Here is a 19,537-nt window from a genome sequence, read left to right as displayed (position 1 = left end):
AATTACTCTTTGAATTCTAGCACCCAGGAATAATACAAGTCAACACTATTGTAACTAAAAGTTTGCTAAGAAGTATTTCCTACTAAAGCAAGGAGCTCTGGTCCAGCGTATCCATAGCAGACTAGGAATGGACTTGGACATCAACGTTTCCGGTGCATTATGGGTGAAGTATTCCTACCTTTTTGGCAAAAGGGAATAATAGTTTGCACCCAGAATAGAAGTTTGCACCCAGAAGATCAGAGTGGATCGAGTGGGAATATAGGGAGAAAGTAACTGGGAGAAAAGGGGCAACAACTTTTTTTCTTAATTTTTCTCTAGTCAGGTAGCAAATGATTTCAATTTGTTTTTTGTTTTTCTTCTGCATAGGCAGTTCTACTCAAAGCCAATTTTACCAGTGGTGAAGTACCCTTTAACGGTTATTTTTAGCACTTGCAATGCATAAAAATATAATTAAAAGTTTAATTAATTTATCATTTATTTATTGATTGATTTATTTCCAGGTTTAAATTAGACATTGAATCCTAGATTTTCTTTTTGTGTTCTCAGATTTTTGCCATTTCACTGTATTTCTCTCTTACAGACACTTGAAAACAGATCTAAATAAAAACTTAGCATGCATCTGTAGTTATTTTGCATTTTTGCATGCGTGTGGGAGGATAAATGTGTTCTTGAACACGTGTGTACCAGTCTATTGAAGCCGAGCGCACGAAGTGCCTGTTTAAGGGCCGAGAGCTTCTCTCTGCTCTGAGGACATGCGGTAGCTACTGCAGTTTCACCGGGAGCCGCTGTGTTCAGACACCTGCAAAAAAAATAAAAATAAAATTAGCCTGATTTTAGATTTGTGATGATTCAGACTTTACGTTGACAGTGCCACCTTGACATGAGCATTTGGCATGGGACTTTAAGAGGGCTAAAGTGAGTTTGAGATGTTCTAACTGTCACTAACATGCTCACAAATTCAAGTCAAAGAAAGGTGAACGTTACATTTTTAATGATAACCTCCCATTTACCCCAAGCATGATTTGCTGAGGACACGTGACGTCACAAAGGGTTGAGGGTAAATCAAGTACGCACGCACAAAAAAAAAAAAAAAAAAAGAAAATTTAAAAGATTTTTGAAATAAAAAGATTTTTTTTTTAGATTACGAATTTCAATTGTATATTAAAATTCCAAAAAATTTAATTGAATAATCCTTACATATTTTTCATATTATGAATTAAGAATTTTAAATGAGTACATTTATAAAAATAGATTATAAATTAATAAAACATTTAGTATAAATTTATACATACATAAATTTAAATATGTGCAAATATTTCTTAAATTTATATTTTAATAAATTTCTAATCTCTCTTATTTCTTAAATATTTCTTAAATTTATGTATGTACAAAATATATATATGTATATATATATATATATATATATATATATATATATATATATATATATATATATATATATATATATATATATATATATATATATATATATATATATATATATATATAGATATAGATATAGTACTCACACATATATTACGTTTATTTTGGATGTGATTAATCACGATTAATCATTCGACAGCCCTAGTATAAATCTTACTAAAACAAGACAATGGACCATTTAGTTTATATGATTCATATTCATAAATTTAAACAAACAAACAAAAAAAAGTTTTGAATACAAATCATATAAACTAAATGGTCCATTCCCTTGTTCCATTAAGATTTATGTACAAAATGTGTACACATGTAAATCATGCCCACGCTGTAAAAATGTGTTCCTTTGTTTTTGTTAAATCTAAAGGAAGGAACAAATTAGTTCAATGTTGCCACAATTTAGTAAAATAAGGGGAACAAATTAATAAATCGTGGGAATTCATTCTTATTTCGTTGCCACGATTTAACAAAAACAGGTGAACAAATTATTTTAATGTGGCCATGGTTAGGTAAATTGAAGGAACAAATTATAATATTGTGCACACAATTTACTTAAAATGAGGGAACAAAGAAGTAAAATGTGCTGACGTATGAATTCTAGCAATACTTTGTATTCGTAGTTTGTATACACAGTATATGTCCACATAAAAAAAAAAAAATTATATATATATATATATATATATATATATATATATATATATATTTATATATTTTTTTTTTTTTTTTTTTTTTTTTAATAGTGCTTTTTTTTTTTTTAAGAGTGCTTTTTTTTTAAATTGTAATTATTATTTTTTAATTTATGTGGTATTTGACTAAAGTTAAACATTTGCAAGGGAGGTCTTGGGGGAAAAAAGTGTTTCTCACAAAAACAACATGGCATAACATGCATATCTACATTGCGTGCATTACCTGTGGGCTAAGACATTGTTTAGATACAGATTACTCTTCTCCTCTGCTGAAAACCCCTCAGCCATAAGGTAGAAGATGTTAAAGTTCTGCTGATGTGGAGGCATGCAGATGACCCTTGACTTCTCCAGCATATAAGTGTAGAGACGGCCTAAAATCACAGTGAGAGAAGAGAAGATCGATTATCTGTAAATATTAGTAGAGCAATTGCACCCTCTATAGGTGAAGGATGGCAGATCAGAAATCATCTGCTGAGAGCCAACGCAATGCATTTTTGTGTTTAGTGCTGTATTTAAGCAGCACTATAAATAATCAGACATATTCAAAGTGAAAACAGGACTAGTGTAACTACCTCTGAGTAGAGTCTTTCTCTTCTCACAGTACTGCAGTGAGATCAGCTTGATGAAACGGCTTGCTGAGGAGTTCATCTGAGTCTTAGCATGGCCAAAAGCTTCCAAGATCACATTCACCTGCAAACATTGGCAGAATAATTAAGAAGTGATTACAAAACAGTGACTGAGAGTCAGTGCCCTAGTGGATGGGCATGCACAGCATGCATGATACACCCCCCTATTTTTTTCTGCCAGAGGTCCTGGACATCTTGTTCAGATATGTGGTATCATGGATTCTATCAAATACCAACAGATTAAAAAATAATAATAATAATAAAAATAAATAAATAAATAATAATAATAATAATAATAATAATAATAATAATATTCAAAACCTGATAAGCTCTGCTAGAAATCTTATCATGGGCCATTGATGGATCCTCCATCAGGACAATGATCCAAAACAAACATCAAAATCAAAAAAAAAAAAAATGGGTCACTGAGCACAAAATTAAGGTTCTGCAATGTCCATCCCAGTCCCCTGACCTGAACAACCCTAAAGAAAATGAGTGGAGTGAACTGAAGAGGAGAGTGTCTCAACATGGAGCTGGGAATCTGAAGGATCTGAAGAGATTTTGTTATTTTTTCACGTCATTATATTGTTTAGAGCATAATGAATAAAATAACTTTTTTGAAAAAATATATTTTATTCATATGTTATGTTATGTCCTCTGTAGTGGATACCAGGAATAAGCTGTTTAAAAAATAAAATGGCATGAAATAACATGTATATACGGAAGAGGATTAGGGCCAAGCAATAATAAAAAAATAAAACCATCTCGAGATTAAAGTTAGAAAAAAACTTGTTAAATTTCGAGAAAAAAAGTCAAAATGTTGAGAATAAACTTGTTAAATTACAAGAAAAAAGTTGTTAAATTTCGAGGAAAAAAGTCGAGATAAAATGTTGAGAATAAAGTCATTAAATTACAAGAAAAAAGTCATTAAATTACGAGAACAAATTTGTTACATTATGAGAAAAATGTCGTTAAATTTCTAGAAAAAATTCGAGATAAAATGTTGAGAATAAAGTCATTAAATTACAAGAAAAAAGTCATTAAATTACGAGAACAAATTTGTTACATTATGAGAAAAATGTCGTTAAATTTCTAGAAAAAAGTCGAGATAAAATGTTGGGAATAAACTCATTAAAGTATGAGAAAAAAATTAAATTACGAGAGCAAATTCGTTAAATTACGACTTTTTTCCTCGAAATTTAATGACTTTTTTCTCATAATTTAACGAATTTGTTCTCATAATCTAACAACTTTTTTCTCGTAATTTAATGACTTTATTCTCAACATTTTATTTTGACTTTTTTCTCGAAATTTAACAACTTTAATCTCGAGATGGTTTTATTTATTTTTTTATTATTGCTTGGCCCTAATCCTCTTCTGTATGTATAGGCAAAAACAATGTTTTTTTTTGTTTTTTTTTAAATCACCAATCAATTTTTAGGCTTCAGTATTTTTTTTAACCAAACTTTGTATAAAGATGATTCTCAACTATGTTATGAAAGATATAATGGAATTAATTGATATACTGTTGATATAATTGATACACTGTATCTCATTTGCATATTAATGTGTTCTTGGAGCAACATGCAATGAAAAAAGAAGTGTAATAATGGGATTAATAATTGACAACATTTTCATAATAATTTCTAATAATTAATAGGAATATTGAAATATAATTTCTTTCCCTATTCACTTGTTGTATCTCCTAAAATGCCTGATAAACATGATTTAAGTCCTGGTGTCCTCTACAGAGGTCATGTATGAAATCAATGTCATATTTTGATTTGAAACCCCATAACATTTTCCTGAGATGTTGATTTATAACAAACAATTTGAAAATTAATCAGATTTAAATGATAATAACAAAATATTAGATTTATATAAGAGTGCTAATTTTCATTTTCAGTCATATTTAAAGACCAAGAAGTTGTTGTTATTATTTACAGTTTTTTTTTTTTTTTCTTATGAATTAGTTTTACACACCATTATATAGACCTAATAGGTCAAAGTGATAACAATATGATAAACTATAACTGTGTAAAAAACAGCCAGCCTAAATTAGCTACAAATATTATGCAGCCAAAATAACTCCAATACCATACACTACATTTGTGTGGGGTGGGGGTAAATTAAAAAACCTGCCGTGAAGTCACAGTCGTTTTGCATTGTGGTCTATGGATCTGCCTAAAGTGTACATATTGAGTAGACTTGCTCCATCAGTGAAAATCGAGGGGTCGAGGGTCTGTCCAAATAAACTTTGCCCGCTTGAAGTTGAACGCAAAATGGCAGTCTGTGTGTTTGCTCACCATGGTTTATCTATGCCACTGTGCTCATGAGGACACATAATATGGGCATTTGCCACTCGCTTCCACCAGGTGGCGATAAGCCACCATTTATAAAATGTGCTCATTAGGAGACAAGACAGTGTTGAGATCATTCACACACAGATGTATTCAAGTGTAATAATGTCACCCATTGCTCCAGGCCATTAAACCACTGGTTTCTGTAAGTGGATATGAAGTCTTGAGCTAACAAGAAATAGCTCTTTCCTTGAGATTCAACCATAAGCACAATCTGTCTGCCTCTGGCTTTTGGATAGTCATTCAAAGCATCTAATTCTCCCATGAATAAGAGAATAAGAGCTGTTTGAGGCTATCATGACTCTGAAGGATAAGTGAAAGCACATAAACACCTCCAGGGGTCCAGATAACACACAGAGGAAAACCACAGCGAAAATACTGAACGTTAACACAATGAGTAGATAAAACATAATCATTACATAAAACAGCATATGAGCTGCTCAACAACTGTAAATTAACACATTTAAAAAAGGTACATTTTACAATAAGGACCTATTAGTAAATGTTAGTTAATGCATCAACTGAAAATAACAATGAGCATTGTTTATTAATCTGTTAACGTTAGTTAAAAACTGTTCATTGTTAGTTCATATTAGCTCAGGTCAATTAAATAATATTACCCGATATGCATTTTGATTTGAATAATATATTAGTAAATGTTGACATTAACATTAACTGAGATTAATAAATGCTTTAGAAGTATTTTCATTGTTAGTTCATGCTAAGTAATGCAGTTACACAAATTAAACTGTATTGTTAACAAAAAAATTGATTCAGCAAACATTAGCTTAATTACGTATATTTTAGATGTGTTTTGTTTGTCTGTTTGTTTTTTGTCATTTTGTTTTCTAAAACTTTAATTATTGTAATTCAAGAATTATTTGGAATATAGACCTAGGTTTGGCCTTGTTTTAACCCTCTACGGCACAGCGTTTAGTAAGCCTCTTAAGCCATATGTTTAGTACATTTTTCTTTAAATGATTACAACCAATTAGAAAGGTCAAGAAAGTACCAAATAACAGTCCAGTAAGGTGTTGGAGTCAATACCAAGCACCATTAAGAGGTGGGACGTCCTGTTCTGACACATGGTCACAGGAGCACAAGGTGTGAGAAGAAGGCAAGATTATTTGCTTTAGTAATCTTATTTAAAACGACATGAACTGTACATAAAAAATAAATAAATATGTGTGTATGTATGAAGGTGTAGAGAAGCCTTTTGTCAGGTTTTATGAAGTTTTTTATTTTTTTTTTATTTTGCATGTTCAGAAATTCTGTTTTTCTTTTCGTTGCCTCAGGGCAACATTGTGCGATAAGGAGTACTTTTCGAGGAGGTTTTAGACAGTACCTCTCATTGGCCACAATGTATTATAAGAAGGGAAGATGCAAGATTCTTGGGTGTGCAGGAACACCCAAAGTGATATGCAAAAATTGTAACATACACCACTATGTCACAGCAGAGAAGAAGTGCTTTTCACACTACATGATACAGACCTATGCATGTATCAAAATCAATATATCAATGTCTTTCAAGTGTTTTTCCCTTTTTACTTAATGATTCCTTGAATTTTCTAAAAAAAAGAGTGAAAGCACTTCAAAACACATAAAAGTGAAAGCACTTCAAAACACGAAATGAATGTTGAATGAATGTATGAAAAAGTTATATAAGTTTAAATTTACTGTAAATCAAATGTACTGTACTAAAAAGTTATTTTATTTTATATAAAATATACTTTACAAAATACTTTTACTTTAAAACTGATATATGAAAAATATGGAAGCTTGACATTCCGACCTTTCCAACGACGTGTTTTGTCAAGATTAGATAAGTTTGGACTATAAAGTAATTAAAATAAATTTTGTAATATGGAACATGATAACGCCCACTATGGGGAGGAGCCTGTTAAACTGATTTAAAGTACCGTTTCCATGGTAACGCAATGTCCAATTTCAAAACAGTTTTCAAAGAATGAATGCTGAGTTGAGATTTTGCATGATATGAATGTGTGATGCAAAAAAAGTCAATAGATAAAAACAGAACCAAGTGACATTTAAGTGACAGTTAATGGGTTAAAAATGTAAAACAAAGAAAACTACATTTTGTGTGTGTGTGTGTGTGTGTGATTACAAATGATTACAAAAGGGCAGAATCCTTTTAACAAGTATTTCATGTAAAGTGTGTTCATTTCTCCTGTCAGGCAGCAGATGTATGTTGTGTAGGTGTTTGTAGGTGATATCCAGACAGATACTCCAATAAACTGACGGGCAGACTTACATGCTTCATCCGTGGCTCTAAAGCGAAGCCTTTGGGACTTGAGCGAGCAGCCAGGTGTTTCAGGATGTGCTTACAGGCCACAGACTTCCCAGAACCACTCTCTCCGCTAGACAGAAAGAAAAACAAAGTGAGAAATAAAGGTGTGAAAAATACTGTATTGACTTTTAAAATACATTATAGAGAGCACAACATATGCTATTACGATGTACAAATACTTTGATACGTTATATATGTTGATGTGTGAATGCATGTGTGTGTTGGGAAAATGTGCTTAATTGTCATGAAAATAATGTGCTGACAGAAAATAAATAAATAATGGTGTTGGAATAGGCTTGAATTTCCTTGAAGCAAAACATAATTTCTTAAGTAATATAACCTGGACATGTTCTTAACATGCTTCCTAAGATTTACAGAGAGAGCAGTTGCACAATTCTGTAAAGCTGCCTAAAAGTTCCTCTGTCAATGTAAAGACACATAGAATTACAGAAGAGGATTAAGGATAGGATAATAAAAAAAGATAATAAATTAAATTACGAGAAAAAAGTTGTTAAATTATAAGAACAAATTAAGTAACAAATTTGTTCTCGTAATTTAACAACTTTTTTTCTCTTAATTAAATGACTTTATTCTCAACATTTTATCTCGACTTTTTTTCTCGAAATTTAACGACATTTTTCTCAAAATTTAACAACTTTAATCTCGAGATGGTTTTATTTTTTTATTATTGCTTGGCCCTAATCCTCTTCCGTATAGAACAAACCAAGAGAGCAGTTGATTTTTTTTTTAAAGACCTCTGGGCTGGTTGTCTCCTGGTGAACGTGTGCTCCTGTCAGCCCCTTTTTAGTTTACCAGTGGGAGATCTTAGAGTTGATCGGGGAGCTGTTTCACTACTCTCCACATCACTCCATTGTATGAGATGATACAGTCAGCCTACAGCAATATACCATCAAAAGCCTTGACTCAAGACTAAAGATCTCTCTCCTCTGCCTGGCCTGCGGGCATCTTTCTCCTATAAGCAGGTATCTGACCAGAGTCATCCAAGGGGAGATACCCATCATACCATCACTTATCCAAACGTAAAAAAAAAAAAAAAAAAAAAAAAAAAAAAAAAAAAAATCACTTGTTTTTCACTTTTATACATTTATTCATAAGTCAGTTTTCTCCACCATACAGTATCTGTTGTCTTACTGCCTCTATGATTCTGTTTGATTGATTGATTGAGGTATGCTATATTTCTTAAATTTTTAAGCATTCAATGAAATTTTTGGTTTCAAAAGCCTCGTTCCAAAATCTAGTGAACTGCCTTGCTGAACTGAACTGCCTACATATGCAGCATCCCAACTGAAGCAGACAACAGATGCCACAACCTATTCCAACAGTTTAACGTGAACAAACTCTATAAAACTCTATTAAAAATACACATCTCATACAAAGATTGGGTGAAACAGTGCTTTGAACTGAACATTTCTTTTTTCTTTTTTTTCCCCAACCACAGTAACAAGTATATGCTACCATTCATACGCATGGGGTGTGTTATTTTATTTATTTATTTATTTATTTATTTTTTACAGCTTTTATTCAGCACCATAAAGACATTATAATATAAAATGTATAAAAAAAATTACATGTATGAACCATCATGTGACACTGAAGACTGGATTAATGACTGCTGAAAATTAAGCTTTGAATACATTTATTTTTTTTAAATATATTAAAATAGAATTCATTTTAAATTGTAATATTTCACAATATTACTGTTTTTACAGTATTTTAGATCAAATAAATGTTGCTTTGGTTGGCATAAGAGACTTTATTTAAACACAACAGCAAAAAAAGAAAAAAAAAAAGAAGTACTTTAATAATTGATATTTTTGGAAACACTTGATTTAAGGGTCTTTCAACTAGTTGCTTATTAGCATGCATATTAGATATTGGCTGTTTATTAATACTTATTAAGCACATATTAATGCCTTATTCTGCATGTCCTTACTCTACATTCTTAATCCTACACAATACCTAAACTTAACAACTACCTTACTAACTATTAATAAGCAGTAAATTAGGAGTTTGAGGGAAAAGTCGTAGTTAATAGTGAATATGTGTTCCCTATACTAAAGTGTTAACATATTTTCTTGCTATATAATCTTAGATTAATCTGCCCAGAGTTTGTCAAAATGCTGTTATTGTTTTATTCTCAATAAAACACACATAACCTTTTGAAACGTCCTTCGCATTAGATGCACATTTATCATATCTTAAATGGAGTTTAGTAGGCAGCAGGTTTCCGTTAAAAAAAAAAAAAAAAAAAAAAAAAAAAGAGTGTTGATTTGTTTTTCACCAGTATATTTACAGGGTGTTAATCCACACCACGGCTCAACTACTAACAAGGGCTTTGGTAGACGTAAATATTGTCTCATTACTGCAGTGTACTCTTGATGATGTACAACAACTTTATTAATTACTCCACTGTTCAATGTTATGACCTCTTAAAATGAGCCATAAAGCACAGTCAAGCAGCTCACAGTGAAAACTACCATCTCCACATGCAGCGTGAAGATCCTTCCAGAGACCCGCGAGAGAGAGTGAATGGAAGAAAACCAGTCTGAGCAGATGGTTTTTAAAGGTCATATGGCCTCTCCCACTAATCATTTTCTGGAGGGTCTGATGCTTTTTTCCCCATTTTGCCATTTCTTTTTGGAAATCTATTCTGGGTTGTAATTGAACTCAAGGGTGCAATGCACTCCTGAGCCAGTAGCGAGCAGGTATTTGTGAGTGTGTGTTCCTTTGCCCCTTGAATCAGCATTCCACCACTTTGTTTCCCTGGTTCTGGAGTCACTAGAGCATGGCGGCAACGATCTGCCCTCACCTGCAGGACGAGCGTGCACGTGTGTGTGTCGGTGTGATGGATAGCCCACGCAGAGAGGGCATTAAAGTAGCTGTCAGATCCTCTCTGGCTCAGCGAAACCCAGGAGAGAAGCATCAGAATGTGAAACAGGATTTAATTGCAATCAGAGATGACCGGAGTGCAAAGCAGGACACAGTGCGGGCTACACCAATGCCACTTCATCCATTAATCTCCCTGAGAGCTTTTAACAGGTTTGGATTTACACTGTCCCTGGCACATTTGTCTCCGTGACAGCGTTTAGCGAGAGCCTCTCGGGCGATGTAGGAGTTGGTACACCAAATACGAGAGAAGGCATTTCTAACGCAACCTCATTTGAACCTCTTTTGATCACTTACTGAGCTGTGGACTGCTATTACAAAATACAAGTTGGTGCAAAAATGACAGAAGGTAGAAAATGTCCACTGGAATGTACTTGGAAGCATCTGGCCAAACATCTGGGCATCTTTAATGGTTTCTTTACAGGGTTCCCACACCTTTTGACCAATACATTTCCATCATTTATTCATTTTTCAGTCATTTGTGAAAGGACTTCAAAATGAAATTATATACTTTTAAATAAAAAGTTTTTATATTAAACAGAAACTTTTTGAACATTACTAAAAATTAAAATGAGTGTAGGGTTACACTGTGATTATGTTGACTTCCAAAACAACAGCAATAAACTGAAGAAATCCCTGGAAAGTATGTGTTTTGAGCACCAGCAAATCTGAAAAGAATGTATATGGCACCATATGCCTTGAATATTATGCCAAAGACTGACAAGGGAAACGAGCATGGCTTGCAGCACTTATGTTAAAATACTCCCCATAAAAGGTATACAGTATGTGAGCTTTTATCTTTTTGAGGACAAAACCCTCCGAACTGCGGGAGCTGTGTAGGATATGAGGGCCCATCTGTTTTCAATGTAGCTAACTTCAGGCAGCTACACACTTATTAAACTTTGACGACTTTGAGGCACTGAAAAAAGACGGTCATTGCAGCGCTGTAAAGTGATAAAACATGTAAACCATGTGCTTTTTTTAAACCATTTTCATAGGTTTAACATTACATTATCAGCTCAAAAATACACTAATTTGCCTAGAAACGTCGGAGACCAGAAATGTAAAAGTTGATTCCGTTATGAGTTAGGCGAGATTTACGCCTCCTAACAAGGCCACATATTAAGGTTTGGGTAGATTTGATGGAAAGCAAACAATCAGTTCCCGTAATCAACGTGTTGGATGCAGGACAAACAAGCAGGAATAAAGATCTGAGTGAATTGACAAAAGCCAAATTGTTATGGCAAGGCGACTGGGTCAGAGTATCTCTGAAACGGCAAGGCTTGTGGACAGCAGTGGTGAGAATTTACCAACACTTGTCCCAGGAAGGACAAAACAAAAACAGGCGACAGGGTGTTGAGAGCCAACAGAAGGTCTACTGTGGCACAAGTCACACACAATTTTAATGATGATTGTATAAGAGTAGTTCTTCACAACAAGCAGTGCATTGCAATCTGCTTTATGGGGCTGCATAGCCGAAGACCAATCAAAGTGCCTATGATGACCCCTGTCCACTGCCGAAAGAGCCTACAATGGGCACACAAGCATTGGATCTGGACCTTGGAGCAGTGGAGTCCCGTTTTCTTTTACATCACATAGAAGGCCATGTACATGAGCGCCATTTACCTGGGGAAGTGATGTAACCTGTGGAACGATGGCAAGTGTGATGCTCTGGGAAATGTCCTGCTGGGAAACCCTGGGTCCGGCCATTCATGTGGACGTAAATTTGACACGTGCCACCTACCTAAACATTGTCGCACGCCTTCATGATAATGGTGCTACCTGGTGGAAATGGCCTCTTTCAGCAGGATAATGCACCCTGTCGCACTGCACACATCGTTCAGGAACGGTTGAGGAACATGATGAAGAGTTGAGGAAGAGTGTTGCCCTGGCCTCCAAATTCCCCCAATTTCAGTCCAATTGAGCATCTGTGGGATGTGCTGGACCAGCAAGTCCGATCCATGGCGGCTTCGCCTCACAAATACAGACTAATCTGAAGAATCTGCTGCTAACGTTTTGTTGCCAGAGAACACAGGACACAGGTCTTGTAGCGGCGGTTCAGGTATAATGATGATGTATGACGTCTGCATGAACAGGTTGTAGTTTGCAGTAGTATGCAGACACACACTGACCGACAGGGAACACATGCTATCATTTTGTTCGCAATGCAATGATTGAATTAACATGTTGTGGTCCTACACCTTCCACAGACAATATATATTTATAAAAAATATATTTAGACCGCTTAACATATTGATTGCTTGCTATCAGGATATGAGGAGACTTTCAACCAGCATAACAAAAAATGTTCGCCACCATCCTACTGATGTAAAAACCACACACAAACACAAACGCGATACAAATGTAGTGATTACTGGATCAATAAAAAGTTACTGATTGTGAAATTAAAGGATTAGTTCACTTTCAAATGAAAATTAGCCCAAGCTTTACTCACCCCCAGTCCATCCTAGGTGTATTTGAATTTCTTCTTTCTGATGAACACAATCGGGGTTATATTAATAAGATGAATCCAAGCATTATGGAGGCAGTATGTGGAACCAAATGAGTATGAGCCAGACCGCCTTCCATAATATTCTTCAAAAAGCTTACGCTGTATGTCCTACGCCTTTCCATATTCAACCAGTTCGTTTTTTCCGTAACTTGAATACGGAAGGTGGTCTGACAGAAGCTAGATTATTTACTTCATAACTTGTTAAATATGGATTTTTTTTTTTTTTTTTTTTTTTTACACAAACGCATCGCTTTGTTTCAGAAGGCCTTTATTAAGCCTTTGGAGCCGTGTGAAGTATGTTTATGATGGATGGATAGATGTAAGGCAATTGCAAGTGTAGATGCAAGTGCATTATGTGTAGATGCAGACACTTTCTTCAGCTCATACTCATTTGGTTATGCATGCTGGCATTATAAAGCCTGGATGCATCAGGATATTTATTAATATTTCTCTGGTTGTGTTCATCAGAAAGAAGAAAGTCATATACACTTAGGATGGATTGAGGGTGAGTAAAGCTTGGGCTAATTTTTATTTGAAAGTGAACGAATCCTTTAAGACATGAAAATGTGAAGAATGACAAGTGTAGCAGTGTTCTGCATGTCAGTGGGCAGCACCTGATGATGAAACACTGTGGGCGTCGCTCCTGCAGCATCATGTGATAAGCGCGCTCAGCTGAAGAGAAGATATGAGGTGGGAGAGAGGAACACAGACGACCACTGGAGCTCAGATACAACTGACTGACCTGATAGAGAGAGAGAGAGAGAGAGAGAGAGAGAGAGATTACACATTTACATAACTCTGCTAATTTCCCATGACCTGCGCTTGTTTGTATTGATATTCTTCAAACACTCTGGTAAGGATTAGTTCTAAACCTCTAAGCATTAAACTCCTGAAGTTAATTAAGCCTGAGGTGCTTAACATAAAGACTCTTTAAACACTCTTTAGACATTTAAAACTTTATTTTGTAGACAATTTCAGGTCTTACATCTTAGGCTTGCTCTCTACTATCACCTTTTGCAAGTGTTGTGCTTGAGAAAGTTAAGAAATTTAATGTTAAATATATATATATATATATATATATATATATATATATATATATATATATATATATATATATATATATATATATATATAAAATTCTAAATGTGTCCAACAGTAATAACATTGTGATATTTGCATATGGAATTTTGATTAGTCTTTACTCTTATATGCATACTGAATTGTGATTAGTCTTGTCTTGCATTTATTTAAACATTTATAGCCACTGCACAGAAACTTGATCCTTTGGTCCAGGCAACTGAAAACAAGATACTAAGCATCATGAAGACAGCTAAACGGCTTTGATGTGAACTTCATTTTCTCTCACACATGCACACACATAATAATTTAACTTTAAATCTGTTCTTTTGCTGCCATACAAACACATGTACAGTCAAACCAAAATGTATTTAGACACCTTGAACATTTCATTCATTAATACAGTTTATTCACTATAGTTTTTTTTTTTTTTTTATAAAATATGACAAGATCTGAGAGTTAAACTGTGTCAGAAAAAAAAAAAAAAATCTTAATTATGTCAGATAACAAAACATGGTCAGGTCAAAGTGTCTGAATAATTTTTGGTTCCAAATTTTTATCAATTTTACTGGTAAACCACCGTAGGAAGAATATAATGTGTCACAGTTTACTTTATTTTGCTATCCTCACCTACATAAATGAACTACAGTCCTGGACCCACTAGTAAAAATATATCAAAAATGTCTGAATAATTTTTGGTTTGACTTTATCTCTTGCAGAAATGCTAATCTAATCATTCAGGCAGAATACTAGCTGGCTGTGTGTGTGTGTGTGTGTGTGTGTGTGTGTGTGTGTGTGTGTGTGTGTGTGTGTGTGTGTGTGTGTGTGTGTGTGTGTGTGTGTGTGTGTGTGTGTGTGTGTGTGTGCGCGCATATGTGACATGTAGAGTAAGCTAAATTTGGGGGAAAGGCTAATGCTGAGATTTCATTACCCTTTACCACTGAGACACAACACACACATACTGTACACACAAGGACACAGGAAGGACAGAGGGAGAGCTAGCAAGTCGCAGGCTGTGTATGAATCACGGAAATTGCAGCCTTAACAGGCAGTATACTGAGGTCCACAATAGGCCAAATGTAAATGAATACCACATCCATATGTGCCGAGAGCCATTGTCACAGTCAGTGTTCATGTAATTTTTCTACTACTTTAAAATTCCTTCATCTGGTTTTAGAATGCAGCACAGATTAACATATTTGCTGTTGCCTGCAGGTGGTGCTATGACTGTAACTGAATATTGGCATGTATATGTGTTCAGGCCAGGACTCTAATAAAACATGTGAAGTTTCCCAGGTGAAAAAAAAAAAAAAAAAAAAAGTACATTTTTGTATTTTTGTACACTGATATTGTACTTAATAAACTAAAAAATCTTCTTTAGTACTTCTTAAGATCATCTTAAGAACATCTAAGTGTACTCAACTGTGCTATTTTGAGACACCAAATATGAACTAAAATGTGCTTTTAATATACTATTTCTGTATTTAAAATATATATTTAGCTACCACTTGTAGTACACTACATTTAAATACAGAAATAGTATATTAAAAGCACATTTTAGTTCATATTTCATGGTGTCTCAAAATAGCACAGTTGAGTTCACATAGATGTTCTTATGATTATCTTAACTAGTACTAAAAAAGAATTTTTAGTATATTACGTACAAAAATAGTGCATAAAAATAGAGCACTTTAAGTACATTATAGAAATTTACTTCTTTTTTTTTTTTTTTTTTTTCACCTGGGGTGGGGCAGATCGGACATTGTATACCTGATTTACAAGAGAAACATCGAATTTTGTCAGGCCACCACGGACACGCCCTTCAACAAAAACTCTAGATCTCCGCAATCTAACGTTGCAAATGCCTTTAGATTAGACTGACCAAATATGTATGTTAATCTGATTAAAGCTCAAGGAGGAGTTTGTTAAAGTACAACTTCTGGAAATGGCAAAAACTGCAAAAAATTTGCAGAGAAAATTCAAAATATCTCACTTCCTGTTGGATTTTCAGATTTTGCACCGAGGGGCTTTTTTTTTTTTTTTTGTAGGTATTGGGCTGTTGTACGTGTCTACTGAATTTAATACCTGTACGTCAAACGTAGCATGAAGGGTGCTTAAATGAAATTTTGTAGGTGCCGCTATCGAGCCGTTTTGCCATACCTAATTTTGAAACCCATATCAAACATAAATTTTCAGCACTTCTGATGCGTGTGCAAAGTTTTGAGGAAGAAGAATTGGCCAAGCAATTACAAAATGATTTAAATGATTTAAAAAATTACTAGTGTTAGGTTGTTTTAAACTAACATTTCATTGTAGTTAAAAGTTAGTTTAAAAACTTAATAATAATAATAATAATAATAGTAGTAGTAGTATTTTAGTTTAGTCAATATAGTTTGGATTTTAGACCAAAGTGATTGGAAATTATAAAAAAAATAGTCCAACAACATTGCTTGGACAGTTTGGAGGGACAAGATGGAGGCTGCACACTGAAGGACATAGATTGATATACTGACCATAGATTAAAGTATGTGATAAAGTGGGTCAGTTGATGTAACCTGAGCATGATTTTGGTCTGAGGCCATCACAGATGATGGTACATATGTCCTTCTCTCTCAATGCATCATTCTGCCTCTAAGCCCCAATCTGGGGGACAAACTGGAGAACTCATGCCTGAAATGAGTCTCTGATGCAGGGGGCCAACAGGGGACAGACGCCCCAGCGGACCCACTGCATATCATTTATAAAGTGCGTGTGTGTGTTCTGTCTACTCCTCTGCTCTCCTTCACGTGCCAATAAAGCATTACGGCGGACAGATGGTCATCTTTTATTTTTCTTAGCAGAGGGTGGCACATGCCGTGTGTCCCTGATGAGTGCGCTCTCAGCAACTCTGTCTTTCTGTGGACGGCCAGCTGCATCAGAGGGGAAAGTAGTCAGGGCTGGACGGACGCTGAATTTGAGAACCTCTAACAACACGGAGGAAGATACAGAAATAAATCGAGGAAGGAGGGGAGATGTGATGGGCAGATGAAGAGGGCACAGGAAGTGGGTGCTGTATGTTGAGTAGGCTATCACTGTCAGGAAGGCCATGAATAATTTATCAGGTGATCAAGTCCTGTTTGAACTTGATGTGCTGCGGTATGCTTACAGAGTGTGAACTAGAGAATAAATCAAAAAGGCCAAATGTACACACTCTAATCATACTGCTGATGAATTAAACAAAAAAAACAAAACAAAACAAAACAAAACAAAAAAAAACACTCGTCTGTACTTACGAGATTAGAGTAGATGGGCAGGTCCTTGTAAGGGTTAATGAGGAGAAGAATGTGTCCAATGTAGGTCTGAAAATACAGAGAATTAAGGTTAACATTTAAACAGTTCATCATTTGGCACACAAACAATGACAAGAACCGGTTGAAATTAGTAGTTTCAATTGATTGGTTGGTGCTACACAACTCAGGGAAACACCAGTCTCCTTTGAAATGTTGTCATGTTTACCAGGTAGATAAAATGAGAGCTTTTGAGGAAGAACTAATCACTGTTTTTGAGAAAGATTGTAAAATTAAAGGGTTAGTTCACCCAAAAATGAAAATTCTGTAATTAATTACTCACCCACATGTCATTCTACACCCTTAAGAACTTCGTTCATCTATATTTTATATTTTTGATAAAATCTGATGGCTCAGTGAGGCCTGCATAGCCAGCAAGATAATTACACTTTCAATGCCCAGAAAGGTACTAAATACATATTTAAAACAGTTAATGTGACTACAGTGGTTCAACCTTAATGTTATGAAGTGACAAGAATATTTTTTGTGCTCCAAAAATACCCCAAAATAATGACTTTATTCAACAATATCTAGTGATTTCAAAACACTGCTTCATGAAGCTTCGAAGCTTTACAAATCTTTTGTTTCGAATCAGTGGTTCAGAGTGCATATCAATCTGCCAAAGTCACATGATTTCAGTAAACGAGGCTTTGTTACGTTTCGAAATTTCAATGGTTCACCACTGGGGGGGTGTGACTTTGGCAGTTTGATACACGCTCCGAAGCACAGATTCGAAACAAAAGATTTGTAAAGCTTCGAAGCTTCATGAAGCAGTGTTTTGAAATCGCCCATCACTAGATATTGTTGAATAAAGTCGTTATTTAGTTTTTTTGGCACACAAAAAGTATTCTAGTCGCTTCATAACATTTCAACTTTAATGTTATGAAGCGACTAGAATACTTTTTGTGCGCCAAAAAAAAAAAAAAAAACGACTTTAAGCCATGTGTCCATGGAAAACGCTAGGCGCTCTGCTTAAAACACCTATCTGTGAGCGCTTGAGAGCGCTTCAGCTGCGCAGCGTTTTTTTTCAGTTGAGACGCTTTGTTGCTATGATACAGAATATCCACGGCACTGTTACTTATAACTGATTTTGCAGGTAATTTGTTTCAGACTAAAAATGCTGACACAATGTGGAATACTTACTATGTATGTTTGGAGACCAGCAATATTAATTTCTCATCCATTTTGTTTCGTTCTCTGCTTGTTGATGTCGTTGTACAGCAAAAATGTTGTAACAGTTGGTCGGAGTTGTATTTGTCCCGCCCCTCCTCTACTCTGATTAGATGGTTGGCTAAAAAGTGACAGTGACGAGCGCAGCGTTTTACTCAAAGTTGAACATTCTTCAACTCGAGACGACCAGTAAAAAATGCAGAGCTCTCAGCGCTTGGGCGTGAAAAACACGCTCAGCGCCTCGTTACGCTCCTGCCGTTTAAAAAACGCGGCGTTCCCATTGAAAACAATTGAAAAGGTATGCTAGCAGCTGGAAAAAATGCTTTGGTGGACACACGGCCTTTTTCAACAATATCTAGTGATCTACTAAAGACATATTTAAAACAGTTAATGTCTTTAGTAGCTTTCTGGGCATTTATGAAAAATATCTTAATATCTTAATTTTTATTGTTTACAGCATAAAATCTGTGAGCACAAGAGACTTCTTTCAAAAACATTTGAATGGTAGTGTATATCTGTAGTTCTTCACCTATTACAGACAAACTCACCCTTAAACACCACATAAAAACAAAATATCGCATTTTATCCAGCAGTTATGATTGCGCTCATGAGTTTTGAGAGTCTCGGTACGGGCCAACAGCTATTTTATCTCTAATGAGGGTCACCAGCCTAAATCCTTGCTCCTGGTCAGAATATTTTACAATTAGCCTTGTTATCACCCACACCACAGCAATACCTTCCGGGAATAGAGGGCTAGGTTGCTGCTGTATAGTCTAGTGTGCTCTCAAGAGCAGCCTGAAGGTCAATAACCTTTTAGCCTCACAAAACATCTAATGAATACTGACATAGATGCAAACTTGGGCTATTTCTCAGAGACTTGTGAAACCTATTTGCTATGACAAGCCTTGGAAAAAAGTGAGATCAGAAAGCTTCCTTTGGAGGTGAGGAGGTATACTAGTCCATACTTGCAAAGAATGTATCAACATCTAGTGGTGAATGAACAAAATAACCAACATCATCAGACAGGACTTCTCATCTGCAGAGGGAAACATGGATCAATTTTTCTTACAAAGTGCATGTCTGGCATCTCTCACTTTTTCCATATCTTGCTAAATGATCAGTAACCAT

The 19,537-nt window shown here is 34.9% G+C and overlaps 1 protein-coding gene across 1 annotated transcript in view; it reads right to left on the bottom strand.

Moving 5' to 3' along the window:
• Positions 1-19,537, bottom strand: part of myo16 (myosin XVI) — a 203,165-nt gene that overhangs the window by 107,058 nt on the left and 76,570 nt on the right. Inside the window, exons 11-16 of the mRNA XM_067410402.1 lie at positions 17,186-17,251; positions 13,451-13,578; positions 7,382-7,487; positions 2,696-2,813; positions 2,347-2,494; positions 685-799 (exon numbers count right to left, since the gene is read on the bottom strand). Of these exons, the coding sequence (XP_067266503.1) occupies positions 685-799; positions 2,347-2,494; positions 2,696-2,813; positions 7,382-7,487; positions 13,451-13,578; positions 17,186-17,251 (681 nt within the window). The remainder of the gene's footprint in view (positions 1-684; positions 800-2,346; positions 2,495-2,695; positions 2,814-7,381; positions 7,488-13,450; positions 13,579-17,185; positions 17,252-19,537) is intronic.

The sequence above is a fragment of the Chanodichthys erythropterus genome, chromosome 14 (genome assembly GCF_024489055.1).
Source record: "Chanodichthys erythropterus isolate Z2021 chromosome 14, ASM2448905v1, whole genome shotgun sequence".
Classification (NCBI taxonomy): Eukaryota; Metazoa; Chordata; class Actinopteri; order Cypriniformes; family Xenocyprididae; genus Chanodichthys; species Chanodichthys erythropterus.
The sequence above is the reverse complement of the archived record's forward strand: the minus strand, read 5'-3'. Positions and strand labels throughout refer to the sequence as shown.